At 36.1% G+C, this 17,944-nt stretch overlaps 1 protein-coding gene across 1 annotated transcript in view; it reads left to right on the top strand.

Moving 5' to 3' along the window:
* The window catches only part of ndst1a (N-deacetylase/N-sulfotransferase (heparan glucosaminyl) 1a), a 31,287-nt gene extending 13,640 nt beyond the window's left edge, over positions 1 to 17,647 (top strand). The window contains exons 2-16 of the mRNA XM_043257875.1: positions 1,021 to 1,821; positions 3,213 to 3,341; positions 4,444 to 4,779; positions 6,322 to 6,409; positions 7,387 to 7,541; positions 8,195 to 8,380; positions 9,678 to 9,806; positions 10,907 to 11,089; positions 11,300 to 11,396; positions 12,211 to 12,334; positions 12,416 to 12,590; positions 13,508 to 13,678; positions 13,763 to 13,872; positions 16,009 to 16,111; positions 16,188 to 17,647. Coding sequence (XP_043113810.1) covers positions 1,303 to 1,821; positions 3,213 to 3,341; positions 4,444 to 4,779; positions 6,322 to 6,409; positions 7,387 to 7,541; positions 8,195 to 8,380; positions 9,678 to 9,806; positions 10,907 to 11,089; positions 11,300 to 11,396; positions 12,211 to 12,334; positions 12,416 to 12,590; positions 13,508 to 13,678; positions 13,763 to 13,872; positions 16,009 to 16,111; positions 16,188 to 16,307 — 2,625 coding nt within the window. The 5' untranslated portion in view covers positions 1,021 to 1,302 and the 3' untranslated portion in view covers positions 16,308 to 17,647. The remainder of the gene's footprint in view (positions 1 to 1,020; positions 1,822 to 3,212; positions 3,342 to 4,443; positions 4,780 to 6,321; positions 6,410 to 7,386; positions 7,542 to 8,194; positions 8,381 to 9,677; positions 9,807 to 10,906; positions 11,090 to 11,299; positions 11,397 to 12,210; positions 12,335 to 12,415; positions 12,591 to 13,507; positions 13,679 to 13,762; positions 13,873 to 16,008; positions 16,112 to 16,187) is intronic.
* The last annotated feature ends 297 nt before the right edge of the window (positions 17,648 to 17,944 follow it).

Here is a 17,944-nt window from a genome sequence, read left to right as displayed (position 1 = left end):
GCAATTTCACGGCTCTGTTGCAGCACGTCCCGTCCATAGATGCTGTGAAATCTATGCAAATTCAGCCCAAATAGTTCCTGAAACGCTGTGAGAACAAACCCATCGGCCCGCAGCGACCCGTCAGCGTCCAGAGCCGCTGCTCTCCTGCTGCGTGTCTGAACGCACCGCGGCTCTAATCTGACTTTGATATTCCTCTTCATGCCCTGAGCTGTGTCTTCATCACATAAACACAAAGGCTGCTCTGTGTGTGTGTGTTTCTCTCTCAACTACACACACACACACCTTTGATTTATTGTCTTGCAAGGAAAATGTGTTAGGTCACGAAAAAATTCATCTGTTTTTTTTCTTTTTCCCAGTCTGACTGTTATTGATAATCAATTTGTTATTATAAAACCAAAGCATGTCATTAATATTTTTGTCATACTGTAATTGACCAATCACAATTAATTATTCAAGGGTAAAGTGTAATAAATAATATTATCATGCAAACCTAAATTGTAATTTATATTTATTTAAGTTCAAAAATGTTTTTAAACAATTTAAAACATCATTATTATTATTATTAATATTGTTGTTTAAATTATATTTATAAATATATTTCATATACAAGTATGCAATTATTATTAATAATCAATTAATATATTTAAAGTTATTTAAGATATTACAGTTGTAATATTCACTGTAAAAACAAGTATTTAATATAATTATAATACATTTTTTCACTGTAAAAATATTTTACAATTATTTTATTAATATTAAATCAAATGAAACAGAATGAAAATGGAATAAAACAGATTACTTTTTCAATTTTATATTATTATTATTATCATTATTATTATTACTATTATTATTAAAATTAAAAATTAACCAAATTTTACTTTACATTGAAAAATATTTCAATAACAAAATAGTTATTGATGTAAAGTAAAATAAATAAATACATAATAATAATACAACTCTCAGGTTTTTGATTCTTTCCCTTAAAAACTCTTTTCTAACTTTCATATTCATGTCTTTCAGGTGTGTAGGTGTCCAGTGGGATACTACAGCAATGACTGTGTGTCAATCACAGCAGCGGTTCGTGACCAATCAAAAGTGGATAGGGCGGAGCCAGTTTGATGACTGACAGGCGAGACTTCCACTCCAATTCTGAGCCCAGCCCCCTCTCTTCAGCTCAGCGATGGTCACATAGAAGCACAGACACAATTCTGTTGCGCTCCTTTCACATCTCAATCATGTAGACTGAACTTTATCTATCGGTTTTCCTTCCTTGGGCTGTGTGTTTGTATTTGTGTGTGTGTGATGCTCGGCGCGCTCCGCCTGCGCCGTCTCGTTCGCCAGGTGCCGCTAGAGACCAGCTTCATCTTCCTCTTCCTCCTGTGCGCCCTCAGTGTCTTCCTCTCTTCCTACTTCCTGTTTGTCGTCAAACGAGAGCTGGAGCCGTCGCTCGCAGCGGGACGCGCCGCCGATGACCTCTACGTGACCCCAAACCGGCCCCTCCCATTCCTGTCCGGAGCGGGCGGGATGCCGTGGTCCGACGGCTCTCGGACGGATCCGGTCGTGCTGGTGTTCGTGGAGAGTCCGTATTCTCAGCTCGGACAGGAGATCGTGGCCATCCTGGAGTCGGCGAGGTTTCGCTACCGGACGGAAATCTCTCCCGGAAAAGGAGACATGCCCACATTAATGGACGGAAAGCGGGGCCGCTTTGTGCTTATTGTTTACGAAAACATCTTGAAGTATGTGAACATGGACGCCTGGAACAGAGAGCTGTTGGACAGATACTGTATCGAGTTTGGAGTGGGAATGATCGGCTTCTTTAAGGTGAGTGACTATATCACTTCTTCAGTCTGAGTTACCAACTTCCTGAGTACTTCCGGAAAGTAAGAATGCCATAAGAAGTCTCAAAACTTCTTGACTACCTTGAGCTGGAGATTATATTGACGTTCAAGAAAGCAGACAGGCAAATATAAGACATCTAAGACATGTAAAACACCTATTTTCACGAGTTGATATGACTCTTTAGGGTCTTTCTCAGTAGTGTATAAACCTCTGCCTTTAGCCTGTCAGAATCAGCTCTGTTGTTGTCAAGCAGTTGTAGTTCATGTTGCTTTAAATGCTAATGAGCTCTGCTGACCCCGCCCCTCTCTTCCGTGGGGTGAGGAGCAGACTGTAAACTTCAAAAAAAGCTATGTTTATTATTACATCCTACAACTGAACACCTAAATCGCTAAATCAGAGACACAGACACAATGTTGGCCTTATGACAGTATCACTCAGGGCGGGTCTAAGTTACGAAGGCCTTGTCAATCAGCTATCGTGGGAGGGGCCTGTGCAGAACTACGTCATTCTGACAGGAATCTCAGAACTGGCTGATTTGAGAAAGTGGATATTAAAATAGGGATTTAAATAAAAAAAAATGGACACATTTAATTAACATTATAATCAAATACACATTTATAATCAAACTGCTTGTAAAGCTTTTTTTTTGCATTTTGACCCCTTTAGATATATATGTAGGTTTATATTAATTATTTGGTTTGTATAGATTAACTTACACTTTTTAATATTTTTTATTTTGTATGATTCATTTTTATATTTATATTATTTACATTTATAGTTTTTTATCTTTATTAAGTAAATGTTATATTTGCCTTTTATATGTATAAGTTATTTGCTATTTATTTATTTGCATAGATGTATGTGTTTATGTATATAGTGCTGTCAGTCGGTTAAAAAAGTAACAAATGAACATTTTTTTCTAAAATTAATCCCACCTAATTTTAAAGTTTTTACTATTGCAATAATTTAATTTATAATTTTTCCCCCTTATATTTAACCATTGACTATAGCAATTCTACAGCTATCAATTTGATCATTTTACAGTGTTAATTTTAACAGTTTTAGAGACATGATCCTTAAATGCGACTCATAACATAATACATGCATTCACAGCTTTAATCGTCTTTTTGGTAACTTAACTGCCCATGACATTGAACGCTCATAGTTTCATTGGTGCTTTGATACAATAAGATACAGCCTGCACATCGATTGAGAAAGATGTATGTATCGAAGAGCAGAGACCAACCAGAAAAAGACGTTCTTTCTTGAGAGTGCTGATATTTTACTTTAGACTTCACGGTAAGTGGTCAAACTGGCTGGAGTGCAGCATGCGCGTCAGATTGTGTGATGTCACTTCCTGTTCGTCCCATCAGGCCAATGAGAACAGTCTGCTGAGCGCGCAGCTGAAAGGATTCCCGTTGTTCCTGCGCTCCAACCTGGGTCTGAAGGACTGTACGGTCAACCCTAAATCCCCTCTGCTGCACGTCACACGAGCACCACAGGTCAGCTGAGTCCTAAAATGTCTTCTAACTCTCACAGGATTTTTTTTTGCCTCTCCAAAAACATTTTTCGTTCTGCATGAACGTTCTTATAACCGCTCTGGGTCGCTGTATTTGGCCACACGTCACTTACACTTTTTTCAACTTTGTTTTAGATGTGTACACACACTTCCAACATACATTTAAAATCAAAGCAGATATATATATATATATATATATATATATATATATATATATATATATATATATATATATATATATATATATATATATATGCAGGTATTAATTTGTTTGTTTGTATTTATTTACTTATGTATTTATATATGTTTTATTTTGTATATGATGCATTTTTATGTATATGTGTATTTATATTATTTATTCATATTTATTTACATTTATAGTTTTTATTATCTTTTATTATGTAAATGTTATATTTGCTATTTATGTCTTCAAAAACATTTTTTGTTCTGCATAAACATTCTCAAAAACTGCTCTGGGTCACTATATTTGGCCACATGTAACTTCCACTTTTTAAAAAACTGTTTTCCCCACATTTTTCTCTCTTCAATTTGCTTAGTTAAAATTTCCCCTTTTAAAAATATTATTTTCATAAACCCTTTTCTCTCTTCAAAATGTTTTTTTTTTTTTCAATAGTTTTTTCCTCCTCAAAACTTAACTTTTCATATATATATTTTTTCCTAAATATTTCTCTTTTCAAAACTTTTCCCTCTCTTCAAAAACGTTTTTTTTTCTCTTCAAAAAAGTTTCTCTCTCTTCCGAATCTGAATTCTTTTGTGAAACACTTTTTTTTTTCTCTTTAAACGTTTTGCTCTTTTGTAGACTTTTTTATTTCTTCATAAAAAAACGTTGCTTTTTTTTTTTTTTTTTTTTTTGTGTCTTTGCTTAAAAAAGAAAATAGTTTTTGGATCGGGGTAAATAAGAACAATTTAGAGATCAAAGAAAAGTTTATTTTGGAGGGAAAACAAATCTGAGAAAAAAAATCTACATTTTTTAAACTTTAGATATATTTTTATAATGTGATTCATGGCTTCTGTAGAACCTTTATTCTCGAAACAAAGCGTTTGTTTTTCTCTGTATGTGTCAGGTGTTTAGTGGTCCTCTCCCCGGGGACGACTGGACCGTCTTCCAGTCCAATCACTCCACCTACGAGCCGGTTCTGCTGGCTAAAACCCGCTCGGCCGAGAGCGCTGGACTCATGCACACGTCCGTGGTTCAGGATCTTGGCCTTCACGACGGCATCCAGAGGGTTCTGTTCGGACACAACCTCTCCTTCTGGCTTCACAAGCTGGTGTTTGTGGACGCTCTGTCCTTCCTCACCGCTAAGAGACTGTCTCTGTCCCTCGAGCGCTTCATACTGGTGGACATCGATGATATATTTGTGGGAAAGGAAGGGACCAGGATGAAGGTGTCAGATGTGAAGGTGCGTTAAAGAGATGCGTCAATTGTTTTGGGGGTTTTGCCACTTTTATATATTTATAAAAAAATGTGAAGGTTTTTATTTCATGCAACAGAAAAAAATATAAATGCCATGAAAATACACCAGATCAATCGGGAGAAAATATAGAAATGATCTGATGTATAAAGATAATTGAGCTTGTTTTTAGGGCCATTTGATGACAAGCTCATTGATTCTTCCAGGTGTTTTATACTCATTATTACAGTAATTGGAGTCACTGAAAGTCTTTAGTCTTTTTCAGTTTGTTGTCCCAGATTATTGTCAGCTGAAAATCTTTTGATTTGAACATTTTTTGAAATCCCTGATATCTTAATGTTTTAAAATAATAAGAATTTGCATGTTCACAGTTCTCAGACGTCGCTCAATGGTCACGTGGCATGCAGGATATTTGAATTAAATTTGAATTTAAATTTGAATTTGAATAATTTGTTACATTAAAATATACAATTATGTAAATTATAAAATAATCAATAAAGCATTATTTATTTATTTATTTATTTATTTATTGGTGCCAGGCTAATGCATATTAGTGATGGAATTACCATGAAAATAATCGCTCAATGCAAGAACAATTCTTTAAAATGCTTCATTTTCTTTGCTCTAAACAGAAATTTTCCTTTACATGCATTTATTTTTTAGGTGAAATGTGACTTGTACATCTTTATGGCCAGTTTTTTGAGATTATAATCCAAAAATCTGTATAAAATCATCATTAAAGTCTGTAAAAGCAGTCCATTCAACTTATTAATGATCAATGTATATTAAATTTTTTCATGTCATGCCATCATTGAATGTGAGAAAAAGTCTGTTCAGATTAAAGCAGAAACTGCTGTAAAACTCCATCTGAAGCTTAGGGTTGTGTGTGTGTGTGTGTGTGTGTGTGTGTGTTTGTGTGTATACTTGTTTAACTGTACTTATAGTGGCCAAATATCCTCACATAAATTTTGAAATAATACCCACTAGTGTAGACATTTTTGTGGTTCTCACTAGTTAAAAATACAGACGTGTTTTTAACTTGATTTAAAATCAATGGAAGTCTATACAAAGTCCTCCATAATATAGTGGCACTAATCTCTCTGTGTGTGTGTGTGTGTGTGTGTGTGTGTTCGTTCACTTTAGGAAAGAAAAGTTATTCACTTGCCACATAAACATGCTGTTTGTAGTTGTGAGCGCGTTTGATGCGTTTAGATGAGTATGATGAAACTCACAGCAAATACACAGAGTTATCTGAATCATGTAAACAAGCATCTGGTGATAAACACTAACCACAGGAAAAAAATAAAGACTTCAGACTGAGAGATGAGATGTCAGACACATCTGATGAAATGATGGATTCTACTGTGTGTGTGTTTGCTGTAGTTTATCATCAGAAGTGAGAGAAATGCAACAAACATTCCTTCACAGGCTCTTCCAGACGTCTTCATATGGAAATCATCATTCCATGTGTTCATGAATTATGTTCAGACGTGCGAGTATCATGAATCGTGTGTGTGTGTATCTTCACAGGCGCTGGTTGAAACTCAGAATGAGCTGCGGAAGTCGATTCCAGATTTCACTTTTAACCTGGGCTTCTCAGGGAAGTTCTTCCATGCAGGTGAGTGAAAAACACAAGATCAGCTTTTCTTGAGTGTCTTTATTTTATTCTTTATTTTAAATAAATACACTAATAAATATTTATTTTACTAATATCCCAAATTAATACTTCAACATTCTCTCTCTCTCTCTCTCTCTCTCTCTCGCTCTCTAGCAAAAGACAGACATAATTGACTTAAAACCAATATTTTAGCTGGTCAGAATACTAGTGTTATAATAATTTAGAACTAACACTGTATAGATACACGTGTGTACCGTTGCTCCTGTTGATATCGCTGGTATCGTTTGGTGTAAAAAGACAAAGACATAGAAATATGGATTGTGCCAAAAAGGTTGTCTCTTCGTCTCACACGGGCACAAACTGATTAGCAGCTGTATTATCTGAGTCTTTATCAAATGCATCCATTGATCAAAGCGTTCTGCACCGTCGCAGTGACGTCACCTCCCAGTACAAACACCCCATCCAACCCCCGCCCCCAGCATTGTCCCGCCCCTCACTTTGATTGGCAGCGTTGATGTAGACACTGGAAAAATCAAACGCACAAGGACTTGCAATTCCATTTGAGTTTTGGCAGGTTACATGCACGACTCACAAACGTGGCAATTAATATTTCGATTTAAATATATCAGGCTCATGACTCGTAAGACATGGGAAATGCCTTTGCAAATGCACCTTTTTCATATGAAATGTGTCAATCACTGCACGTTCGCGAAAGTGGTAATGCAAGATTTGCATTTGGATTATGTCACAATTTATGTGTCCATGTACTAAAAAAGGAACTGAAAATGCAATTTGTAATTCCATTTGAAAATACTCCGGAAAATTCTTTCATATACACATAGGAGTATTTATATATTTATATAGAACTGTGTATATTTCTTTGTAAATCATTTCATTTAGATCTATTGAAAATCAGACAGCTTTTAAATGTTTTGTGTGTGTGTGTGTGTGTGTGTGTGTGTGAATCACTGTGTCAGGTACTGATGAGGAGGATCGGGGTGATGATCTGCTGCTGTCGTACGTTGATGAGTTCTGGTGGTTTCCTCACATGTGGAGTCACATGCAGCCGCACCGCTTCCATAACCAGAGTGTGTTAGCAGAGCAGATGATGCTGAACCGCCGCTTCGCTGAGGTGAGACGCACACTCGCGCGCACACACACGCACACACACCCTCACTCATGCACGCACACAAACACACACATACAATCTCATTCACACACATGTTGGGTTTCCATATTTTATGGGCGTAATGGTTTTTATACTGTACAGACCATATGAGTTATTGTCCTGCACCAACCCTACACCTATACCTACCCCTTACAGGAAACTACTAGCACTTTTAGATTTTCCACAAATCGAATCCTCTTTGTTTTATAAGCTTGTTTCCTCATGGGGACCTAAAAATGTCTACACAATGTCTATTTCTTGGTGTTCTTATGCTGGTGCTTTCCTATGCATTAGGTCCTCATAATGTGATAAATACCAGGTTGCCACACACACACACACACAGATGCACAGACACACACTCATTTGCACACTCACTCTCTCATACACACACACACACACACACACACACACACACACACACACACTCACTCTGTGCATCTGTGTGTTTGTGTGTGTAAGACAGTGAGTGAAAGTGTGTGTGTTTGTGTGAGAGTGAGTGAGTGAGTGTCTGTGCATCTGTGTGTGTGTGTGTGACAGACAAACACTCATATACACACTCACTCTCGCACGCACACACACAGGTCTGGAGTGATGTTTCATCAGTGTTTGTCCTGCAGGATCACTCCATCCCGACTCAGCTGGGTTATGCAGTGGCTCCTCATCACTCCGGCGTGTATCCTGTCCACATCCAGCTGTACGAGGCCTGGAAGCGTGTGTGGGACATCAGAGTGACCAGCACCGAGGAGTACCCACACCTCAAACCCGCTCGGTTCAGACGCGGATTCATCCACCGTGGCATCAGAGTGAGTGTGTGCGATTTAATAGCTTTTAAAATGATACGGTAAAGTAATCTGTTTTTTCACAGACTCACAAAAACAGTCACATGTTGTCCCCGATGACAGTCTGATCTCTTAAATCAGTCAGAAGAGGCAAAAGAGCAGAAGTGTTTATATTCTGCTTGTTCACCACCGTTGAATAAGTAATTAATACATAAATATTCATCCTTTATGCACACAGGACAAATGACCTTGAAAAACTTTCAAGAAAAAATATGGTTTTCAACTGCTCATCAGTTTAAATAATTATTTTGTATATTGTAAAAATAATAATAATAATAATAATAAAAAACTTTTTATGAAACATTATTGCATGTATTTTATATTTTATAATACAATATGAAATATATATATTAATAATGAAATAACTTGCATAAGTAGTAGATTTCCATAAAAGAATTATAAAATAATAATGATTACTAAAATAATTAAATATGGAAAAACTATATAGTTATAAAATATTACAAAAAACATAGTTTTCCAGTGCCCATCAGTGATTTTATACATTTGTAATCATAAAATAGTGAATTATTAAATAATTATTACATAATTATGAAATATCTTTTATAATTGTCAATTTCATAATATAAAAAATATATATATAATGATATTATTATGATGTAATATTAAATATTTAGTTTTGTAATTACTTTATAATAATTCTTGAAATATTTTTACAATTAAAAAACAATTTAAATTAAAATAATGAATTTCCTCTCTGTTCATAACCCGTCATTCTACAAACACACTGCTTAAAGCAATGCATTTTATTGGAATAAGAGACAGCTGCATCGCAGTAATCGCAGCAGCTGAAATATTTTTCATGCATTATTTAATTTTTGTAATTCATTCATAGCTCAGATCCCATGCAACGCTCAGATGGAAATGTTTGACTTTCAGTCGGTTCCCTCTCATTTGCAAGACACTGAAAAGGCTGCTTTTGAGAAAGTGTAAGAAAAGAGACTCGGCCCGTAACAAAGCTGTTCAACTCTCAACAGTTAACAATACAAACCCTGTCCCTCCGTCTCGTTCCCTGTTTGATTTGTCCTTTTATTTCAGGAGCAATATGTGTCTCTCTCTTTCATCGATTCTCTTAACGAGTTTGAGTTCCTGAATTCAGTGTGAGATGTTATGAATATTACATAAGCTCACATCTATTTATTTCCAGAGAGACAAGGCGCTGTCCTGGAGTCCCTGACAAGTGTGTGTGTGTGTGTGTGTGTCAGTGTGCAGGGAGAATTGATTATGTGTGTGTTTTGCTCAGGTTTTGCCCAGGCAGACGTGCGGTCTGTTCACACACACCATCTTTCATAAGGAGTACCCCGGCGGGCCGCAGGAGCTGGAGCGGATCATTGACGGAGGGGAGCTGTTCCTCACTGTCCTGCTCAATCCTGTCAGTCCCTCTTTACATACTCTATACATCAACTTACGCTGTGCTTATGATCGTACTGTCAGCAGGACTGGGAAATATGTAGCTATAGATATAGGTTCACCATGTTCTGCCTTTTGGTGAAGTACTGTAAACATCTTAATAATAAAAAAAAATGTTATGTGTTATTTTCAGTCGGAGAAACATATCAAACTGATGTTTTTTTTTCACCCACTTTTATAAAAAATTTTAAATACAAGTATGCCTCTTAATAAGAATTTGTTGATCTATAAATAATATATAATAATTGTGAAACTATTAATTCATACTTAGAAATTAACTAAAAAATAACAAATCATTATGCTGTTATAAAAATAATATTGTATTTGTATGTAATATTTATATGTAATATATTTATTATATTTATTCTTATTATGATATTATCTAAAACATCAAAAATAAGTATATAACTGAAATAATTATGAAATAGTAAGAATAAAATAACAGTTTCAGGCTTTCTTATTATAAACACGCTGTTCAACAGAATCAAGATTTGAAAAATAGCAGATCTTTTTAATAAGTGAACTCAAGGAAAAGTAGTGTGTAATAATATTATTGATATAGACCAAATTTGTACATATTTCATATTTGTATTTTCACCAAAGAGTGAATAATGAATGAATGTTTATCCAGACAAGACAAATGACCTGTGAAACATTCGTAAGAAAAACGTTTATCAATGTAATTAATGAATTGTCAAATAATTATTTTATATGCAATAATTATGAAATAATACATGATTTATTATTTCATCAAAAAAGTAATTTAATGGTTAATTTATGTTGTATTTTTTCATAATTATTTTATGCCATTTCATAATTATAAAATGTATTTATATATTTAAAATTGGTCATTATATGTAACTGTCCATTCTACATAAAAACTGCTTATATTGAAATAAAATGTTGCATTGAATATTAATATTGTATTAAACAATTAATCATTATATGACATTAAATATACTCTCTGAACACTTACCTCAAAATGAATGGATAAATGAATAGAGTCGTGAATTGAATTTCAAGTGAAATGGCTTTGATTAGCTGAATGTGCTTGCTTCTCAGATCAGCATCTTCATGACGCACCTGTCGAACTACGGGAACGACCGCCTGGGTTTGTTCACCTTCAGACGTCTGCTCGACTTCCTGCTCACCTGGACGCACCTGAAACTACGGACCCTCCCTCCGCTGCAGCTGGCCGACAAATACTTCCAGATGTTCCCGTCTGACGCCGAGCCGCTCTGGCAGGTCTGAGATCAACTTACAGGAACAAAATACAAATCTGCATTTGAAATCTGAGCGAAATGTGTCACAGTATGATTGAAAACACTGAATCCGGCAAAGCCTTTAGTAACTTCACTGTGATTGGCTGACGCTCACTTATGATTTGCGTGAAGTCCGGCATTTCCTGACTCTCCGTCTCGATGGAATCTGTCAGCGCTGTGATCTTGTGTTTAGGACCCCTGTGAGGATAAAAGACACAAAGACATTTGGTCCAAGGAGAAAACCTGTGACCGGTTCCCAAAACTGCTGCTCATTGGCCCTCAGAAGACAGGTGAGGAGCAACAGTGCCACCTGACAGACACATGCAGTACTGCACACCACCAGATTACCTTATACTTTATTGGCATGTGGTCTTTTAAAACACTGTCGAAGCATACACCAAATGAGAAGAAAAAAAACTATTCAATTAATCATTAAAATTAACACTTAGGGCAGTGTTAATATATAGTGGTTAGTAATGAATTAGAACAAAATATTATAAAATCATGAAAATATTACTATTAGCTATTTTTTTTGGGGCTCAGAAACTAATGATGACTAATCTCATCTAAAACAAAATAGATAAAATCACTGATAGATTAATTTAGATGACACATTTGTTACTATTATTAAATGCGTAATAAAAATAATATTAAATAAAATGCATTATAAATGTAGCATTAAAAACCTTTTATTAAAACTACAAACAAAACAAAATTGCTATTTAAACTTATTTTATCTTAAGATATTTGGCAAGATAATTGTTTTCATTTTAGAAAAGAAAATAACAACAATAACAAAACATAAGTACTAAAATAATAATATATATATATATATATATATGTGTATAAATATATATATATATATATATATATATATATATATGTGTATAATATATATATATATATATATATATATATATATATACACATATATATATATATATATATATATATATATATATAATATATATATATATATATATATATATATATATATATATATATATATATATATATATATATATATATATATATATACGTATGTATTATAATGTAAGCAAGATAAAAAAATGAGTGGTTTGTTTCCGTCATGGTTTTTCTCAGGAACGACGGCTCTCTATCTGTTTTTGGGGATGCATCCTGATCTCAGCAGTAACTACCCCAATAAAGAGACGTTTGAGGAGATTCAGTTCTTCAGCGGTCACAATTATCACCGGGGCATTGACTGGTGCGTGTCAGAGGAGCTGCTAAAATTACAGCGCTGCTCGTTTGCATTTATTTCTCACTGTTTTCTCAATCTCTCCTGCAGGTACATGGAGTATTTCCCCCTCCCGTCCAACAGCAGCTCGGATTATTATTTTGAGAAAAGTGCCAGTTATTTTGATTCAGATGCAGCTGCGGTCCGAGCCTCAGCGCTGCTGCCCAAAGCCAGAATCATCACGGTCCTGAGTGACCCTGTGGACCGAGCCTACGCCTGGTACCAGGTACATACCGCACCGTTTGTAGCTCACTAACTAACTGTCTTTATTAAATAAGCATTAAAGCAAACACACATTTTGTGGAGGAGAAAGAACCTTTGTAAAAATGTATGTACATTAACAAGGCTTTACCACAGTAATCATTCTTTAGTAGTGGTCATTTATTTTTTTGCGTGCTACCAGTAATGTTATTAACCATTAATAGACTAAAAATCGTGACATTATTATTGTACTGATTATATAGTATTTTATCTATGTCTCTATGTCTCTAAACATGCTTTGTAGTTTTATTTGTGCAATTATTTGTCTATAAAAGAAAATAAATACAGTTTAAACCATCAATGGAGATTAAGAATGTAATTAATTCATTGTTCTTTTAATTATTTTTCTTTTTAAAAAATAATTAAAAAATGAAATGATAAATGGTAAAATTGTATTTACTTATTTGTTTATTTAAAAGTAATTTTTTCATAAAAGTAGGTCATGTCGATTATTGAAAGTTTTTCAATAATTTGTTGCTTTAGTTTTTTAAATGTTATTATTTAAAAGCCATAAATTATGTAGTTATTGTTCTATGACTCTCCTGGTATTTTGTTTGCATTTCTCTGGTAAATGTGGTATGTTGTACATAAGATTATTTCTATTATTTTGTGTGTATTATTAATGTTTGTTGCATTGGTCTATATCAATAAAAACGTTAAATGTTCCTCCTTGAGTACATTTATTAATACATGTCTTGATTGTTTTCAAATATTTTTATGCGTTTTAGTGTTTCTATAAAACATTTTAATCTATATTGACTATTTAGTTGAAATTATGTTCTCTTTTCCTTCAAGTCACATCTGGTCAAATGTATAAATGTTGACATTTACTTACTCATTTATCTTATTGATTGATTGATTGATTTTATTTTTTCTCTTCAGCATCAGAGAGCACATGTTGACCCTGTGGCTCTGAAATATTCTTTCCATGATGTCATCACGGCATCCCACAATGCACCTGTGAAGCTGCAGATCCTGCAAAAGCGTTGTCTGGCTCCAGGATGGTACGCCACACACCTCTCCCGCTGGCTCCAGCACTACCACCGCGACCAGGTCTGTGCGTTTGCCAGCATATATGCTCATATGTTCTTATACGGCAGTGTTATTTATCACATTTCATTCATTAAATCCTCACAGATTCTGGTTGTGGATGGTCAGACATTGAAAACGGAGCCAGCATCCGTCATGGAGAAGATCCAGACATTTCTGGGTTTGGAGAATCGAGTCGATTACCATAAAATTCTAGCGTGAGTTTGAGCATCAGCCTGAAGTCATATTAAGGTCCTGTTTCATAAATGGGGCTTAGCCTAAGCCAAGTTGAGGTCATACAGTACGTAGTTCAGTTACGACAATTAAGTAACTGCCTTAAAAACCTTACTGGTGTGTATCTTATGACAAAACAAAGGCACTGACATGTATCAGCGCTTCACTCCTCACTACCCATGATGGTGTGGGAGTCAGGGGGTACGTTGACCATGGAGGACCCTTCAGAGATACTTGGTTGGCGTGGTGCTTTCCTTCCTACAGGATAAGTTGGAGTAGAGGCTGTCCCCTTCACCTAAAAAGTATACAGTGCAGATATCGCAGCTCACTATGATTCAGTAGACAAGGTGTCCTTGGGAAGGCATCACTTGATTGTCAGGTTCCTCAGGGGTGCAAGAAGATTAAATCCTCCAAGACTGCTCTTCTTGAGACCTTTCCGGTCATCTTTTCATCACTTTGAGCCGCTTGATTCAGTTGAGCTGACTTTTTCGTCTGTCAAAACTTTGCTCCTGTTCACACTCACTTCCATTAAACGGTTGAGAGACCTGCTCGCGTTTTCGTCAACGATTCGTGTCTTGAGTTCATTCCAGCTGATTGTCACTTTACCTTGAGACCATGACCTGGTTATGTGCTCAAGGTTTCCACCACTCTCTTTTGGGATCAGGTGGTGCTTGCAAGTGCTGCCCACGGAGGAGGCAGACCCGACCCTTGTGCTGCTGTGTCCTGTTTGCGCCTTGCGTACCCAGGAACGTACCCAGAGTTTTAGGAACTCAGAGCAGCTTTTTGTCTGCTTTGGGGGACAGCAGAAGGGGAATGCTGTCTTCAAACAGAGGTTGGCTCATTGGGTTGTGGATTCCATCACCTTTGCCTACCAGTCCCAAGGTGAGCTGTGCCCCTAGGAGTCAGGGCTCATTCCACCTGGAGTGTTGCCTCCTCCTGGGCACGGAGCACTGCACCTCTCTAGCAGATGTATGTAGAGCCGAGGGCTGAGCGATACCCAATATCTTTGTAATATTCTACATTATCTATGTGAACACTGGGTTCTCCATTGCCTCACGGCTCAGGAGCTAGTTGAAGTAGTTTGAGCTGTGCCCGAATGGGGACGTCTTCATCCTCTTTGGACCTGGCATCCATGTCTCTATACTCCACGGCTTCTGTTTAACCGTACTTAAATTTTCACGTGATTGTTATGTCATTGTGCTTTGCCCCCAATGGTTGCTTTGGCACCCCTGGTGGGCCCGCCGTTCTGCCGTGCAGGGCGTTGGGATGGTTACGTATTGAGCTTTCAGATGGCTTGACACGCTTGCCTGTCAGCAATTGTACCTCAATTACGTAAAGCAGTTCAGGTTGTGGCATTTTCCGTAGGGTCTCTATGAACTCAGTCAATGATGTATAGTCATAGTGACTGTCTGACTGACAATGTTTCGGTTACTTGTCTAACAATCGTTCCCTGAAGTAGGGAACAGTGATGTTAGATGTTGGGTTGCTCTCGGCACCTCAGCATAAACCTGAATGAGTGGTTGCATGCCACCATCTTATATAGATGTATGTACGGGGGAGTGGCTTGGCATGCAATTTCCACTCGACAGTTCATATTGACCTTTTCAGCTAAGAGGTGGTTGGGTTCCCAGGCGGTCCCTGTGACGTTCCTTCAGGGAAAGAGGGTTACACAAGTAACCGAGACGTTTCTGTTATATTGTGAATATAGTAACTTAACTAAAAACTTTAGCACTGCCAAAAGTGCATGAATGTTTAAAATCAATTTTTGTAGTAATACGTATCAAAACAACAAGGTAGTATTTGATATTATACTGAAGACTAAAGTAATGATGCTCAAAAATTCATCTTTACATCAAAAGAAGTAAATGACATTTTACAGTATATTAACTTGGTAAACATAGTAATACGATTTCACAAAATATCTTTTTGTATTATATTTTTTTTATCAAATAAAGCCTTGATGAGCAGAAGACACTTTTTTCTGTCACATGCAAACTTAGGTTATTAGCTGCCCTCTATCAACATGCAGAATGTGTAATAAATATAATAAATATCCAGAATTTTTGCAAGTCACGGCATCACACAGGATGTTTTCCTCTCTCTTCTACACCTTTTTGCAGGTTTGACCCCAAGAAAGGCTTCTGGTGTCAGCTGCTGGACGGAGGAAAGACCAAGTGTTTAGGGAAGAGTAAAGGACAGAGATACGCAGACATGGACATACAAGTAACTCTTTCCACTCCTTCAATTTATTAGTTGAGTTTAATTTAATTTACAATCACAGTCTATCTCTCTTCATCAGTCTCAGGTGTTTTTGAGGAAGTACTACAGAGAGGCTAACATCAAGCTCTCTAAACTGCTCTATAAGACGGGTCAGGTTCTGCCCGGCTGGCTCAGAGAGGACCTGCTCAACATCAGGTAACAGAGGCTCAAACGTCTGAAGTGCCCCGAGACTCAGGAGGAGCAAACCACTTCTGACTGAAGATTGTTCTTACTTAGACGAGTTTGAACTAAAAACCCACTTAGTTCTTTAAAACTCACAGATACTAATTTCGTAATTATTTAAAGGCCAGTAATTATGAACTGACTCGTATCTGACTGCGCTGAACTAATATGAAGATCTTGAAACATGTTGCTGCAGAAACAGAGACTCTGGAACTTGTACAATATTTTTTACTCAACAAATTTGATAAGGACTCAATATGATTTTGTAAAGTCAGAAATCATGCCAACGAACTGTGAAGTTTGATATGGACATTAACATTTTTAAAAATTATTTTTAGCTAATTCTTTGTTTTTGTTTGCTCGGGATGGTTTTACATTTTCTAACGTGGACTTTTGAAGGAGTCAAATTACTTACCTTCATGTTGCTTTAAACAGAAGACTTTCTTACTTAGAAAAATTGTTGAGCTCCAACAGTGACAGAAAGAGTCTCATCAAACAGTAGTGCGCTATAACCCACCTCTTCATGATTCTTGTGATGCCTAAATGACAAACAGACTGAAATTTCATTATGTAAGATGAATTATATAAAATATCTCTTGTGTTCCTTGGAAGAATGTCATACAGGTTCAAACAAAAAGTGTGAAAAATCATTGTTTTTGGGTGAATTGTCCATTCTCATCTTACAATTTAAAGTGCCATTTAAGTGTGTTTTTTTGTGTGGGAGCAGCCTGTTAATGTCAGTTTGTTGGTTTATTTTTTTCATTAAACAGAAAACTGGTGATTTTATTTTAAGATAAATGTGTTATTAAAGCAATAGCTCACCCACAACCACAAACCGTATCTTGTTTGCTCTCGATGTCTCTCGATGGACACCAAATGTTTTTCTTTTCGGTGAAACTGAACACACCACGGGCTCTCACATCTGCATTTTTATTTATTTATATAGGCTACTTTTTTTTTCCATAAAGGTCACCTGCCATTTGTGTTTACTAGAACTGGTTATGTATTTCTGTCATGCATGAATGTGAAATAGTATATTGAATATTGGGCCAATGTTTAAAAAATAACGTGACATCTTGAAAAACCTGTCACTGTTTTATTACTACAGGGGTTATATGGTAGCTCCCAAAAACAGGGATATTAACACAGTTTCTAAGGATTATTGATATGGTCGTTTGAATATACTTAGGCAGATCGAAGCATCTCTCACTACATGATTCAGGAATTAATTCTCATGTTTTCTTTGCCTGAGATCTGACCTGGTCAAACACATGCAGATTACAGCAAAATAAACCACACTGTTACTAAAACTGGAAATCTGTGTGTGTTTGTGTGTGTGTGTGTGAGATGTTCTTCAATGTCTTGGTGTTTCTATGGTTACACATTTCCTCATCTCCTAAGTGTTTTTACGAGTTTAATTGCATTCATATTGTGTTTTACTCTGAAATCTCCAGAGAGATTATTAATGCGAGTTACTCATGTAAGAAGACTTCTTGAGAGCATATTGGGAAAGGACTTTATTTGTTGGTTTTTACAATGCATTTCATAACACGTTAGTAATGTAATAATAATGTTGTAGTTAATTTGTTCAAACACACGGTGGCAGCAGAAGCT

Source organism: Puntigrus tetrazona, chromosome 14 (genome assembly GCF_018831695.1).
Source record: "Puntigrus tetrazona isolate hp1 chromosome 14, ASM1883169v1, whole genome shotgun sequence".
NCBI lineage: Eukaryota > Metazoa > Chordata > Actinopteri > Cypriniformes > Cyprinidae > Puntigrus > Puntigrus tetrazona.
Note: the sequence above shows the minus strand (reverse complement) of the source record. Positions and strands in the feature narration are given on the sequence as shown.